Below are 13,874 nucleotides of genomic sequence, written 5' to 3'. Positions count from 1 at the left end.
GTGCATATCTTTCATTTATGTTTGCTGAACTGGTGTTAAACATGTACATATACAGCAAATAAAGAAGCACAAAAGGCAGTTCAAGTTTAAGAACATAACTTACGATCTGCATTGCCTTAATCCCTATGTGAATACTGTGTGAGAATATCTGACATTTTACTTGAAAAATTAAACATGAACTATCAGAGTAGTTGCTGATTAATTTAATCTTCATCGCCATTTAATTATCTTTTTAGGTCTAATTTCATTGGTTCAATACAGTTTCAAACAAAATTTCACTGTTAAAAGTGCTTCTTCCAAGCTTGTACACTGGTTGCACTGAGACTAAAGATGCAAGAAACTCACAAAGAGGTAACAGTGATACCATGATGCTTTTGGAGTAAGCGGTATATCTGGCAAATCTGATTCTGGAATAAACATCACACATACTCTGTTACACTTTGATTGAAATTTATGTTATTTAATGAATTAAATTAAATTCATACATAAACAAACTGCAAAAATAACACTGGGAACACTCCCCGGGAAAAAAATAATAAACTAGCAAAGTCAATGCAACAATATAATTTAACATACAGCGGTACAGTGCCGCTATAACACATTCACACCCTTGGACTTCATGTTTTATTGCTCCAACACTGAATCACAGTTGATTAATGAAACTTACTGACATGGTCAAAAAAAAAGAGACTGTACTGTTGAAGTGAAGACAAAACAACTCTGGACTTCCCTTCCCATCAAACTCTTGTCAATGAGCCAGAGTGGGAAACATGACTGGCTTTCTTTGAAATGTGGTGATATAGGGGGCTTCACAGTTCTCTACAACGTTGGGAAATCTTGAGATGTACAAGACTGTAGTCAACATCACAGTGAATACAACATCAGGAATGCTCCTGTGATTCTAAGTTGTAAAACAATAAAGCATGAACAAGTCCAAGTGGGAGTTTGAATAGAGGCACTGTATATAAGCCTGAAAAATAAGTTTGATGCGTATGGACATTAAAATTCCCTTATATGAAATATGTGCTTTTTAAAAATGGATGAATGTTGAGTGCAAAAATAGATTTTGCAATAGAAAAAAAAAAATAAGATTGTCATTTTGTTCTTTTTCACTTTCACACAAACACTCTTTGATCAAAACATACACACAATTTTTTTTTAAAGCTTAGCCCAGAAAAAGGCTGAATTCTTGAAGCACATAGGTAGTAACTTTATGGGAACTTGTTCATTGCTGACTTTTCCCTCTAATCCAGTTTCTCCATCTCTAAGTAAATCAAATATGTGACAGTACCCTTGATGACCTTTACCTTGATGAGCTGTTCCAAACGTAACTCACGTCATAGTTCTCATATCTCACCTTGTACATTTATATACTATACATCCGCACACATACACAAACACACACACTTTCTTTAACACAATGTACACAAGCACATACCACAAACACATTACAAACAGTGAACAGGTAAACATACACAAAAAAGGAAGTAATACACTGACTGTAACAAACATTAAATGACTGCATGTTTTTTCATAGAAAAGGGATAAATTGGTTTGTATTGCTTTGGCCTTTTCCGTGAGAACCCTGCTCATGTTGTCCTTCTGTGGTTGTGTGGATCCAGGAGCATCAGAGAGCCACTAGACAGCAGCACTGAGAGGACTTGGCAGCAAGGAGAAGACGGGAAACCTTACTGATGCCATAAATGTTCGTTTTGTCACTTCTCCAGTTTCCACCATTTCCCCTCGTCTTTCTCCGTTTTCCCTTCTTGGCAGAGGCTTCACATTAGAACCCAAAAGTGTCTTTTTGTGCAGGGAACTCTGAGTCCTCTTGGTCCCATTTGCCTGGGGACAGGCACTCTTCAGTGTTGAAGTCCTGAGGGTTTACCCCAATGTCCAGGACCTGGGGGTTAGTGCGAGACTCAGCGAGTCTAGAGGAACAGAGGAAAAGAGACATTTTATTAGCTGCTACGAGGAAACCTGGGTAGTGATCAAGATAACTAATGACAAGATGTTACTAATTACAATTCATTACACAAAAAGCTTGTGAACAACTTAGTGAACAACGTTGGTTATAGTGTGTATAGAATTTATGGACATGAACATAGGCTACACAGAAGAACACAGTGGCATCTCTACTTGTAATGAAAAGAATCATAATTTTAAAAAAAGCAAAGCAACATGTGGCAATAAAATGATTCCCTATGTGAGCTATTCATGGCAACGCAACATGAAGCCGCCCTAACACACGTCCAAAACCTTTTTTTTTTTTTTTTAAACACCATGTTAACATGTCAGACCTACATGTTAACACACACACCATCTCATCCACTGGCATGCCACTAACGGGGAGCAAATCTGATGGATGTGAGGCGGGGACACACAAAACATTTGTGATGAAGACGTGTACACAGTGGCAGACTACATCAGGTTCTGCGGCAGTGAACCTGCCACATGAAGCTCAGGAGTGGATCAAACTGTGGAATGACATGGAGGAGTTTCTCCCCTTGGTGTCTTGTTAATGGTATGTGGCCTTGAAAGAAAAAATGAAACTACATGAGTCTTAATCAGCCTGGTTGAACACTGATATCCAGACAGATGAGGCAGAGGCGTGAATAGTGGGTAGACTACGGGAGAATGAGGTGGAAGTCATTAGATCCAGTGAATGACATCGTTACCTGAGTAGGATTCAAAGCTATCCAGACTGCGGCTAGGGGTGCAAAGGAAACATCACAAGTCAGGCAAAAATTAAAGTCGGAACTATTCTGAACAGCTTTGTGATAATGTGAATGGGTTTATATGGCCAGTGTGACTTTTAGTCCAAATTACTATGATTAGAGTTGACCAAAATAAGACATTAGGGTTGACCGTAATTATTATTAGTAAACATGCCTATTTTTCTTCAGTCTTTGCTGGAAAGAAAACATACATACATCATACTGGGGTACATCCCAAGTCTCTTTATTGCATCCATGTTTCCCTCACTTGTGTGTTTTCCTTGCTCTTAAGCTGATGATACACAGAGCAACTTTCAGAGCAATCGTACCCGTGTATCATCAGCTTTAGTCCCTCCCACCGGGGACGCATGAAGAGACGCAAGGAAACCGCGTAAGGGGAGAAGAAACGAGGAATTGTGTTTTTAGAACTATCAGACGCCCTTTGCTCTGAAGTGTCACATGGAGCGACGTCTGTTTCTGATCACAGATTGATGGAGTCTGTGATCTGTCCTAATACTAATTAAGGCACAGTCACTGACAGAGCAGCATGTTTTCTAGCAGAAATTAGAGCTTTGGGATGGCCTTCAAGATGGTGGGCCAAAACAACTTGTACCTGTTAAAGCAAAGATTGAGGAGCGAGGAAATATGAAATAAGACACTTGGGATGTAACCATACTGGACTGTTTCCCCACTGTGATCGACAGGCACTTCTAAAGCATCTACAACATGGATCATCTCCGCCAGCAGGTGGCAGTGCAGTCTCTTTGTCACTACTACAACCTTTACCAACTTTAACAAACACCTGCACATGAAGACCAACTTGTGTATTTATACTGTGTCCTACTCAGAAGCATAGGATCATTTCTACTGGTAGAATGTGTTTCTATTATTTATTCACTGTTTGCATCTGTATTTATGGATATTCTGTGAATTGATTATTGAATAACCCAGAATATGATCATGGCGTTTAATCTGATATGAAACTCCAGTGATGTTGTGATGCATCAGATCCATCCAATCAGCTGCAGCCTCCAATCAATAACTGATATCCAAAAAGGTGGTGTGTAAAAGACTTCTGTGAAGGCTGCTCTTGTAGCAGAAATAAGAGCTTTGGGAAGAAAAACGGCGAAACAAAAAGACATCCAGTTCAAGCGAGGATTGAGGTGCAATGAAATATGATATGAGACTTGGGATGAACCCATACTGGACTGTTTCCCCACTGTGATCAACAGGCACTTCATAGGCATCGACATCAGTAATCAACACTCCGCCAGCAGGTGGCAGTGCAGTCTCTCTAATAGCAACACAAACGATCTTCACCTGAATTTATCTGCAGTTCATACTGAAAAGGACAGTGACAAACCGGCTCATCTAAGTGAATTTAATAGTCACTCATCAAAAAATGAAAATGAATTAAACTTAGTAACAGTCACTTCAACCTTCATAATAAAAATGTTGGTGCTTCAGTAAGGGAGGGATGTTTTTGTGATGCCCACAACTCCCTGGCCTGTTACATGATCTCTATGTTGGGAGGGAGGAGCCCGTGTCTATGATATTTACATACAGGGTACTTTGATCAAATTGAGGAGTGTCACAAGGAAAGTATAAAGAATAAATAAAATCTTTCCCAGTCTCACAGTAGCTGTATACTGTATGGTGCATGTGTCTCTAGAAGTTACACCCTCTGACCCATGGATCTCTGCTGTTTATAGTCTTTTTTTTCCTGAAAGATAGAGCTTACTCAGAAAGAACAGTGATGACAAGGCACATTTATGTTACTCAACTATAAACCATCCCTTAATCCGGAGCTTCATTCAGTCTCACGCAAAACTATGTGTGCTGTTCTGTAACATTTTCATTCACAGAATGAGGAAGTGTCTCTAATTTTCTCTTCCACTGTGACACCAACATCAACCAGTACAATAAGCTAATCCTGGTGGACAAAGACGTCAACCTTGCTCGCGGGTCCCTGAATTTCCTTCCATTACAGAAATCTACATGTGGATGCATCTCTGCTTATGCTGCGAGCATCCTCATTAATCACAGAGCAGGAGGTTAACGGCGTCAGGGTGTAATTACAGTGTGTGCAGAAAAATAATCACCTGATAAACCGGGCTAAAATGGCCTCTTAGCGCTTGATTACAGAGACCGTGAAGCCTATCCTCCCTTTCACTAAAAGAAAGCGAGAGAATGACCATCAAATTAACAGAGGGAATGAAAAGCAGAGCCAATGGAAATAAACGCACCAACAAAGTGCTGAACGAGTCCCTGTGGTGGTCCGAAACAAACATCTGTTAACAGTTGCACTTTGCAACCTGCTGCAGACCACCACAACTTATCGGAGTGTGCCATTACACACGCCGATACAGACTAAATTCAAACATTAATCACAGTGGACTCAGTTCTGATTAGTTTGAGGGCATAGACTTTGAACCTGCTAATGCTGAGACCTGACCGCAGATTCTTGTCATTGTGCTTTTATTCTATTACAATGGGAATTTTACACCGCAAAATAAGTTACTTTGGGTTTGGGATATAAATCATAAACTATGTGTTCCTCAGCCACATCCACTTGTGATCAGAAGCTTTCTGAGTTCAGGAAATCAGTGTGTGAGCCTGACATGATGGTAAACGGAGCCTACAACAGCAGCATGACTCAGGGCGGATGTCGGATGTGCCCGGGCCTGTAAGCTGAGCCTGTCTCCTGCCTGTGGGAGTGCACCGGGCCGAGCCGAGCAGAGGGAGAGGGAGTGTTTATTACAAGGGCGGCCCAAACCACAGGCGGCTATTTCCAGAACAGCAGCTTGTGTGGCTTTTTAGCAGAGCCCCAGCTTTAGGGAAAACCCAAATCCACACCGATTCTCACCTTGAGAAAGCCTCGTCCAGACCGTCCTCCAACTCCTGCCAGATACAACATAAACATACTGGTTAAAGACAAAAGTGTCGAGAGATGATAAGTAAACAATGCTTATTTGTAAGATGTTAATACACTCACTCACACATGCACACAGTCACCCTGTTGCCACTGTTCTCAAGCCTAAAATGAGGTTAATCTAGGCTACTTGCAGCCGACACCCTCTCTAACTATGTGGCCACTTGATGAGTCCAGTTCTGTTCAATAGGCTATTGTCTAAGTCCACATAGAAGCGGTATAACTGTAGAGTTCACTTCTCTGAATATAGTAGGTACAGTACATCACTGGGCTAATTAATCAGTGTTTCCTGCATGGCATTCTTCCCTTCCCATCTTATCATGCTAAAACAGCTGAAACTCACTGACCAGCCCAACCCTTGTCTTACCCATACAGTATTGTTGTTCTCTGTTTCGTGATTATGCACCATAAAGGGATCCGAGTCGGTCTGCTTTGTTCCTGAGTGGACCAGCGCCACGTTGGCTCCCTCTGCCAAATCCAGAAGTTTTCCCGTGGCTACCTCTGTAATACGAAATAAACACACACACACACACACACACACACACACGCCACTTTTTAGAAAATGTCCATATAAATGCAACCTTCCACACTCAACGTTTTAGATTACATCCCTAGCCCAGAGACAACAGTGTAATAATATGCTCCAAGTACCCATCTGATTGGATCCTGTAATCATCATACTCCCATGCAACAGAAACAGCAGCATGCACGTCTATGTCCATACCATTTGTAGAGGTCCACTTTTCTTTCTTAAGCCGCTAACGTATCTCAGTGGAACATCACGATGCAGCCATCTGTGTATTGTCACTTTATGATAAGTGAGCACACGGTAACCCCCTGACTTGCACGCTTAACCACGGCGACACCGCTGATCTGTAATGGGATTGGCTCCTAATGGCCTTGCCTCATGATTAATGTGTATCAATAATGCGTGTCAACACTAATTTCTGTCTAGTCTTTAGTCTTAGTAGAACAGTGAAAACTCCATGACACTTCTAATGCTACCACAACTTCACTGTCATGCACGCTCTCCTCAACAGAGAGGCCTTTATTCTGCTGTTATGAAGAAGGCAGTATTGTGTGACTGGGACTGTTGTTCAGGGGACTGTTGTAAAGCCCCCTAAATTAAGGTGGAAGTGGGGCTCTGGGAGGAAACACCCAGCTGGCATATTTAACAACAGCTGCAACAATTAGTCGCTAAACTGATCGAAAGACAATTAGTCTGCAAATATTTTTATAACCGGTTAAAAGTTTCAGTTTTATTTTGAGCAAAAATGTCAAATATATTGTGTTTTTCTTTGTCAGTTATGATTGTGTTGGACATTTGGCCAGAGAAAGATGTCACTTTGGGCTCTGGGAAATTGTGATGAGCATTTTCACTTTTCTGTTGACATTTTATCTACTGATTAATTCAGAAAATAATAATCGTCAGATGAATCACTTATGAAAATAATTGTTCTAACAGTTAACCCTGTGAAGATGAGTAGATTAAAAGGATGATCAGTTTCATGCAGGCAAAGTCCACTAACAATCAGGGTCACACAGTAAGAAGTGGCATTTATATTTGGTATCCACTGTGAGAGGCCTGGCACCGGGAGGGAGAACTGAAAGGATCATGTCTCGTGAATAAAGCTGACTCACCCCTGACAACACCACTGATCCTGAGACTCCCCCTGACTCAGTGGCATGTCATTTGATCAGCCAAAGTGAAGGGTACACAAATGTAACCTTCCGATAGCTCTTAAGCTCTGCTGTCCCCAATCACTGCCTTAGGGCTAGCGGTGAAAAGCTCTGGCCAGAGAGAAATGCTTGTCCGTTTCAAAAGGCACTCAGAAGCTTCTGCCATGTACTACTCCGCTGTACAATTACGTCAATTTGCTTCACAGAAATACAATCCGCTGGCAGCCGAATGACCCCGCCAAATGGTCAGTGGGATAATGTTGGTCCAAAAACGCACACCAAGCCTCTCTGCCGCCAGAATCTGTTTCCAAGTCCTACTTTGTTGGGTCTTCTCACTGCGGATCATCCTTGAAACCTGTGTCGGCCATAAAACACTACACATTCAGGGCTACAGCCCCAAATAAAGTGTCAGAACAGATTTAGAGAGATCCCTCTCTGGCTGGAGGCCACCTGGCCAGGCAGAGGTAGGGGCGGGTGTGAGGTTGGGGGGGGACTCAGTACAAAGCTGATGTTTTCAGATGTTGCCTGCTAAAAGCAGTGCTTCTCTCTCAAACTGAAACCTCTAGTACAGAAAGGATGATGGTACATACAGAGGCCACTGGCATATGAAGTGGGACGGGGAAAAGGTATGCGCAAAACAGACTAAGAAGAAAGCATTATGAGGAATAAGTGTACACAGCCATTGTGCCACTGGCAACAGGATACTCCTCATCTCATTGTATTTTAGGCTGTGGACAATACATGGAGCTAATAACGCCTTTAGGGTTAAGTTGTCTGGCTCACTGGAGGTCAGCCGCATGTTTAGAAAGCATGTCGTGAGTCTCAAGTCCTGGAATCTTAGTAAATCTGATGAACAATGTGGTCACAGAAAATGCAGGCCTCCTTCCTGCTTTTTACACAAACAATCGTATTCTCTCACAGTTTTAAAACACATTAACAGTTTGTCAATGAGCAACTCTCATTATGATAAAATGTCACGGGGATCGATGAAACAAAATATCTTTTTAATGGCTCTACAACACGCCAATGGGGCTTAATGTTTTCAAATTAAAGACAGCAACATCGTTGCCATCATCATCATCCTACATAATCGTCTAAAAATATAATTTGCTATTCACTGTAATAATGTTGGTAAGAAAAAATAACCTAGAAAACGCTGATTGTTGTCAGATGACATAAAGCTTCAATATAAGCAAACCTTTGACAAGTGGCTGAACACTCCTACTTCCCCTTAGGCTACGACTGCTGTGACATAGAGGGTCAGAGAGAGTGAGAGAGAGAAAGACATAATGATGGGTGACATGACTCACCTCCTCCCTTCAGGCTGCCCAGGCTGGCCGAGCTGTCCGACTGGGAGTTGCTGGCTCCCTCTCCGTCTGAACCTGACTTCACTCGCTTCTCTTTTTCTGTGTGGGGAACGGCAGGGGGGTTGAGGAAGACAGAAAGAAAAAAGAGCAGTCTGTGAATCTATGATTCAGGAACCTGTAACCACAGGGTGAGTGCCCTTGACGTGCATCGCTAAAGGAACGGTTTACTTGTCGGCTGAAAATGTGGGTATTAAATGTTTCACTAACCAAGCATATAATGTGTGTAAACAAATTAGCGGCAGTAAATTGGCAGATAAGGTTTAGGCCATTACTCATGCCATCTGCCAGCAGAAACCTAGAGGGCCTGCGAACACTGTAACACGCATCATCGTTCAATACAGCAGTTAGTACAGGAACAGCAGCATTTAAATAGAGTGGGCATAGCATCTGGGTCAGATGGATAATAAGCTCTGCTCGCTCCAAACATGCTCACCTGCTAGGAAGAAGGTTTTCCACACAGTGCAGGTCACCAAGTGCAACTGACAACAGCTTTCACTGTATTTCCTGCTCTCTTAAACTCAAGAGTAGAGTAGAGTAGTTTCAGGGCCCAGATCTATCAAGCATTTCAGAATCATTCCTAGGAATTGCGCAGAAAGTTAAACTAGGACTTAAAAACACTCCTACAGCCGAGTGGGACTTGAGACTAATCTATAAAGCCTCCTACACTGACTTTCAGACTTTCAGTAAGGAACAGGACTACTCTTAGGAGCGGGTGAGACGTTGCTGTTTTACACTCAGAGCAGCAAAGTAGAAATCACGATGACATATTGTAAAGCAATTGCAATTTGGATGCCAAAATATCACTTTATGATGTGTATGTTTTGTGTGCGTGTAGGTAAATAATTAAGGTAACCTACTACTAGGGTTGAACGAGATGCAAAAAAATATTGCGATACGAGTCACGATTTTATGGGAATTTTTTAATTCAACTTTCACAAGAAAAAAATTAAATAGAATAAAAATGACGACAATGTGATTTTTGGTCTGTACCAAAAAAGCAAGTTCCCTTACATCTGGAGAATATGATTTGCAGGCCAGGGCATCTCTGCAACAATGCTTGATTTATAATGGTATGTTGCAACACATTTCACCATTATCATATAATTGCAGCTCACCCGGCTTGGATATTGCACTCGGCCATATTGCAATGTCAATAATATTTTAGTTAATTGTTCAGCCCTACCTACTACGGTTATATATACAAAAATATGATGATAACATGAATTATAAGATAATTACAAACATGTAAATTAGTAAGCTGTAAACAATAAATGCAACCTAAAATAGGAAGTAATTTCACTCAGCTGTGGGAAATAGACCAACCCAACCATATCATTTTACACTTCCTATAATGGTGATGCTCTATCTTGCACATATTTCACAGACACGTTTCAAACCCTCTGTGCACTGTGGTGTGCCGCTCCATGACAAACATGGGATCTTCTCTTCCACTGTCCAATTCATCTTTCAGATACACCCCTTGTTAACTAATGTGTCCAACATGAGGGGGGAAGTTGTTATTTACGCAGTGTCACACAGTCTTGGGAAATTCACTGCATCAATATGACAACAATATATTTCTGTTGTCATATTGTGTATTGTCTTCATTCAAAAATTATAGGCCACTACTATCTGAAATAGCCTTGCTAAAAATAATATAATATATACGGCACATAAAAATATTTCACCCGTTTTAATTAAGCTGAGATATCCTTCATTATGCAGCTGACATCTAGCCAGGGGGACATGATTGTGTTTAAATAAGTTTTAAATAAGTTTTAGTCTGCTCTCACTGAGGACCCTCATGTGCATTATGAGGCACAGAAGCGCAATCAAAGTTTGATTTATTACTGCTGGAGTTGTTGGCTCTGACAGAATCCGAATCAGAAACAGTTGATATGTAGCTGTATTTTCCTTGTTACAAGTCTAATGTTGTTGGGATCACTTTCTGTAGGGACAGCCTCTTTCTTTCCCATGTGCACAAGGAAATATTACTCAGTTTTTGTCAAAACAATCTGTCAGTAAGAATATTGTTTCAAAACGTCTCTCCTCACAGAATGTGTCAGCCTGAATGCCATCTCCTGCCTACTTAGGCAGGTTTGGTCTCCTCTGGAGCTCTCCTAGATATCAGCAGAGACAGGAGTGGTTTCCCAAGTTAAGAAAGTTAATAAAATGCTTTAACCCCTAGTCCTCAAAGTAGGACCAAAATGCATCACTCTAAAAACATTTGGCCAGTTAGTAGCGATTTTCTATGGGCCCATATTTCTTTAATGTACAACAACAACTGAGTCTACCTCACAAATGTATACATAAACACCCATCTCTGCCTTAACTAAAATATCACAAGAAAGTCACAAGAAAACATGAGCCTTCTGAGCAAGCGTGATAAGAAGAAGACACCTACTGTAACTCAGGCTTTCAACACTGTGGCTACAGATTAAATATCCATTTCTGTCTATCCTGAAGAGAATTGCCTACAGCAAGGAGGTGTTTTTCTATTTCATCATGCCATCTCCCATGAGCCCAGGTATTTTAGTGATGGCGGTGTTACAAACATTTCCCTGGGCAACTGTCCCCCCCCCATGGCTTTTCCAGTGAGTAGTTCTCAGTCTGACTTGAGCAACTAACTCCTGCTAAACATGGAAGCAACTTAAAGATACACCACTTCAAAGCTAGCTGTGGTGTTTACAGTGAATATTCTATGAACAGAGATGGGAGCTGAAATATACAGAGGAATGTGGGTCAGGAATGTGTGGTGGGCTGTGGAGAACCACTGTGGGTGGTGGAGGAGAGTTTGTAAGAAGCAGAAGCAGCAAACTAGACAGACATACAGTAGATAGACCCCTCTTCCTGCCCTGATCCTCCGGGGGCTTGTAACTTCAATGAAACAGACACGAAAGGATTTATTCCCCCTCCGTATCGCTCTCTCTTCTTCTCTACCACATGAGAACTACCTCTTCCTTTCCCCTGCATAACCCCTACCAGCTAGGCATCAGTTTTCCTTCATCAGTGACACCGTAGTGAACTAAAAGAAAACAGCTTCGCTAATTAAACGGGTTACTGGGCCCTCATAGAAAATTACGACGAGGAGGGGTGAAGAACAGTGAGAGTAGGAAAGTGCACGCAAGGCTGCAGATTTTAATATTCAACTCATAAATACAATCAACTAAAAGAAGAGGCGTGAGACAAGGAGCCTGTGGCCTTCGTAAAAAAAAAAAAAAAAAAAATAATCCCTCCCCAAAATGAAAATGTGGCCACATTAAAACATTCCTAAACACCACAGAAGAAGTAGAAGTAGAAGAAGGGGTAGAAATGTGGAGTAAATAAAAAAAAAGGCTGCTATGAATTGAATAAATAAGCTCGCCTTCGCGTGAAACAGGATCAATGGCACTGACACTGAATCTGTCAGGGGGGCTGAGCTCCCACTGACACACGTGCACAATCATTTTCCTTTCTCTCTTACACACTCCCCCCCATCACCCCTCTGTGCCCCGCCTTTCATGCTCTCTTGCCCTCTCTCCTCATCCACCATCCCCCTCTCTCGCTCTCCTCTTCTTCACCCATCTCGCTCCTTATAATAAAAACAGAAGCGAGCGCTGCGATGGGAAAAGAAAATAACTCGACAGGGAAGGTGAGGTGAAGACGCCAGGTGCTAAACAACACAGACAGCAACAATGGATAATCACAAAATTCAAAGAGCACGTACAAGGCAACACACACATGTAAAGATGAAGAAGATAGGGGGGGGGCGGGTGCAGAGACCAACATTATGTGGCAAGAACTGCTCATTTACTCTGGAGTCATACATGCAGTAAATTACATGCATGTTCTGCTGAGCTGTACAAAAGAATGTGTGTGACACCAGCCTCACACTGCGCTTTGATTACCTGCTGTGTCCACGGTGGAGCCTGAACACGCACTGTCTGCTGATCTCCCTCACTGAAGTCTACTATTAAAAAGGTGCTAATGCATTTAAGGAGGTTGAACGCTTTTTACAACTTTTACATAAAAACTGAAAAACATAAAACTAATGAGGAGAAAAAGAGAGTTTTCGCAGTAAAGATAAGATATAACCAGGGAAGAACCCAGCTCCCACATTCCTATTCTCACTGTAAGGGAAACAGAAGATTTACTCAAGTCACTCCACCTCTGCCCCAGGCTAACCTTAATTCCTCCCTATATCGATACCTACATGAGTCTTTAACCATGACTAAGTTGCCTATAATAAAGAGGTGTCACTAAACTAAAACAATCTCTCTGCTGTCTGGGCAATGATTTAACCACCACGAGGGGTGGTGGGCTGGTTCAATCAATGGAGACATTCATCTACTGTATGTGTGTGTGTAAATGTGCGTAGGTCTGTGAAGGACAACAGTGAATGACAGGAACAGTAGAATAGTGCCCCTCTAGAGGGCGTCAAGGCCGTCACCAGGAAGACACAAGAAAATGTACATTTCCATGCTGAGAGGGAAAGACAGGATCATTGTTTAGCCACTAAGAAGGAAGGTAAAGGATGTATGCAAGCGGAGAGAATAGCAACAGCAAAGAGAGGAACGTTTTCACTCATCCGTCACACTCCTCTGGTCGTCGGGGGTGACCATGCGTACCTTCCTTGGCAGCCTGCCAGAATTCAAACGCCACTCTGAAAGCCTGAGCCACTGTTAGGGTTACCGCCTGGGCCTGTTGGAAGGAGGCAGAGAGACAGATAAGAGTGAGACAGTGATAAAGTGAAAGAATAAAAGGATGATGAATAATACTCTGAATAACGCATCTGATATACGGGAGGACAATTCACGAAACTCGAGGAGCTAGGACCCTGATAAAGACAGGAACTGACCACCAACACATGGTTCCTTCACAGACATTTGAAGAGGAGGAAGCGAAACGGGTGAGCTCTATGACAAGTTGTTTATGTAACTGGTAGGATATATGGCCTTTTGGCCAGAGCTAAATTAGTGAGGGGAAGGAAAAGGAGGGAGTGGCTCACTCTCTCAGCAAACCTCCCGGGATGGAGAGAATGCCAGAGAGGGATGAGAGCATCCCCACTCTTCTTGTTCTCACTCCTCGTCTTTTTCCTGACTTAACATTTGGACATTTGCATACATACAAGTGTGGCTCAAAGTGATAGTGGAGTTGTTCTCAGGTTTCTTTGCAACACACTGTATCTGCATAAAGTGCTTT

At 42.0% G+C, this 13,874-nt stretch overlaps 1 protein-coding gene across 4 annotated transcripts in view; it reads right to left on the bottom strand.

Moving 5' to 3' along the window:
- Positions 1-436: 436 nt before the first annotated feature.
- Positions 437-13,874, bottom strand: part of ldlrap1b (low density lipoprotein receptor adaptor protein 1b) — a 34,126-nt gene continuing 20,688 nt past the window's right edge. Inside the window, exons 5-10 of one of the 4 annotated variants that reach the window (XM_046062141.1) lie at positions 13,301-13,373; positions 8,637-8,732; positions 6,053-6,147; positions 5,581-5,615; positions 4,817-4,886; positions 1,785-1,928 (exon numbers count right to left, since the gene is read on the bottom strand). In XM_046062141.1, coding sequence (XP_045918097.1) covers positions 1,920-1,928; positions 4,817-4,886; positions 5,581-5,615; positions 6,053-6,147; positions 8,637-8,732; positions 13,301-13,373 — 378 coding nt within the window. In that variant the 3' untranslated portion in view covers positions 1,785-1,919. Of the gene's footprint in view, positions 1,929-4,816; positions 4,887-5,580; positions 5,616-6,013; positions 6,148-8,636; positions 8,733-13,300; positions 13,374-13,874 lie in introns of all 4 variants that reach the window. The other 3 variants (XM_046062140.1, XM_046062139.1, XM_046062138.1) reach the window with 3 other exon arrangements.

Source organism: Micropterus dolomieu, linkage group LG11, assembly GCF_021292245.1.
Source record: "Micropterus dolomieu isolate WLL.071019.BEF.003 ecotype Adirondacks linkage group LG11, ASM2129224v1, whole genome shotgun sequence".
NCBI classification, from domain to species: domain Eukaryota; kingdom Metazoa; phylum Chordata; class Actinopteri; order Centrarchiformes; family Centrarchidae; genus Micropterus; species Micropterus dolomieu.
This window is presented reverse-complemented; position numbering and strand designations above follow the sequence as displayed.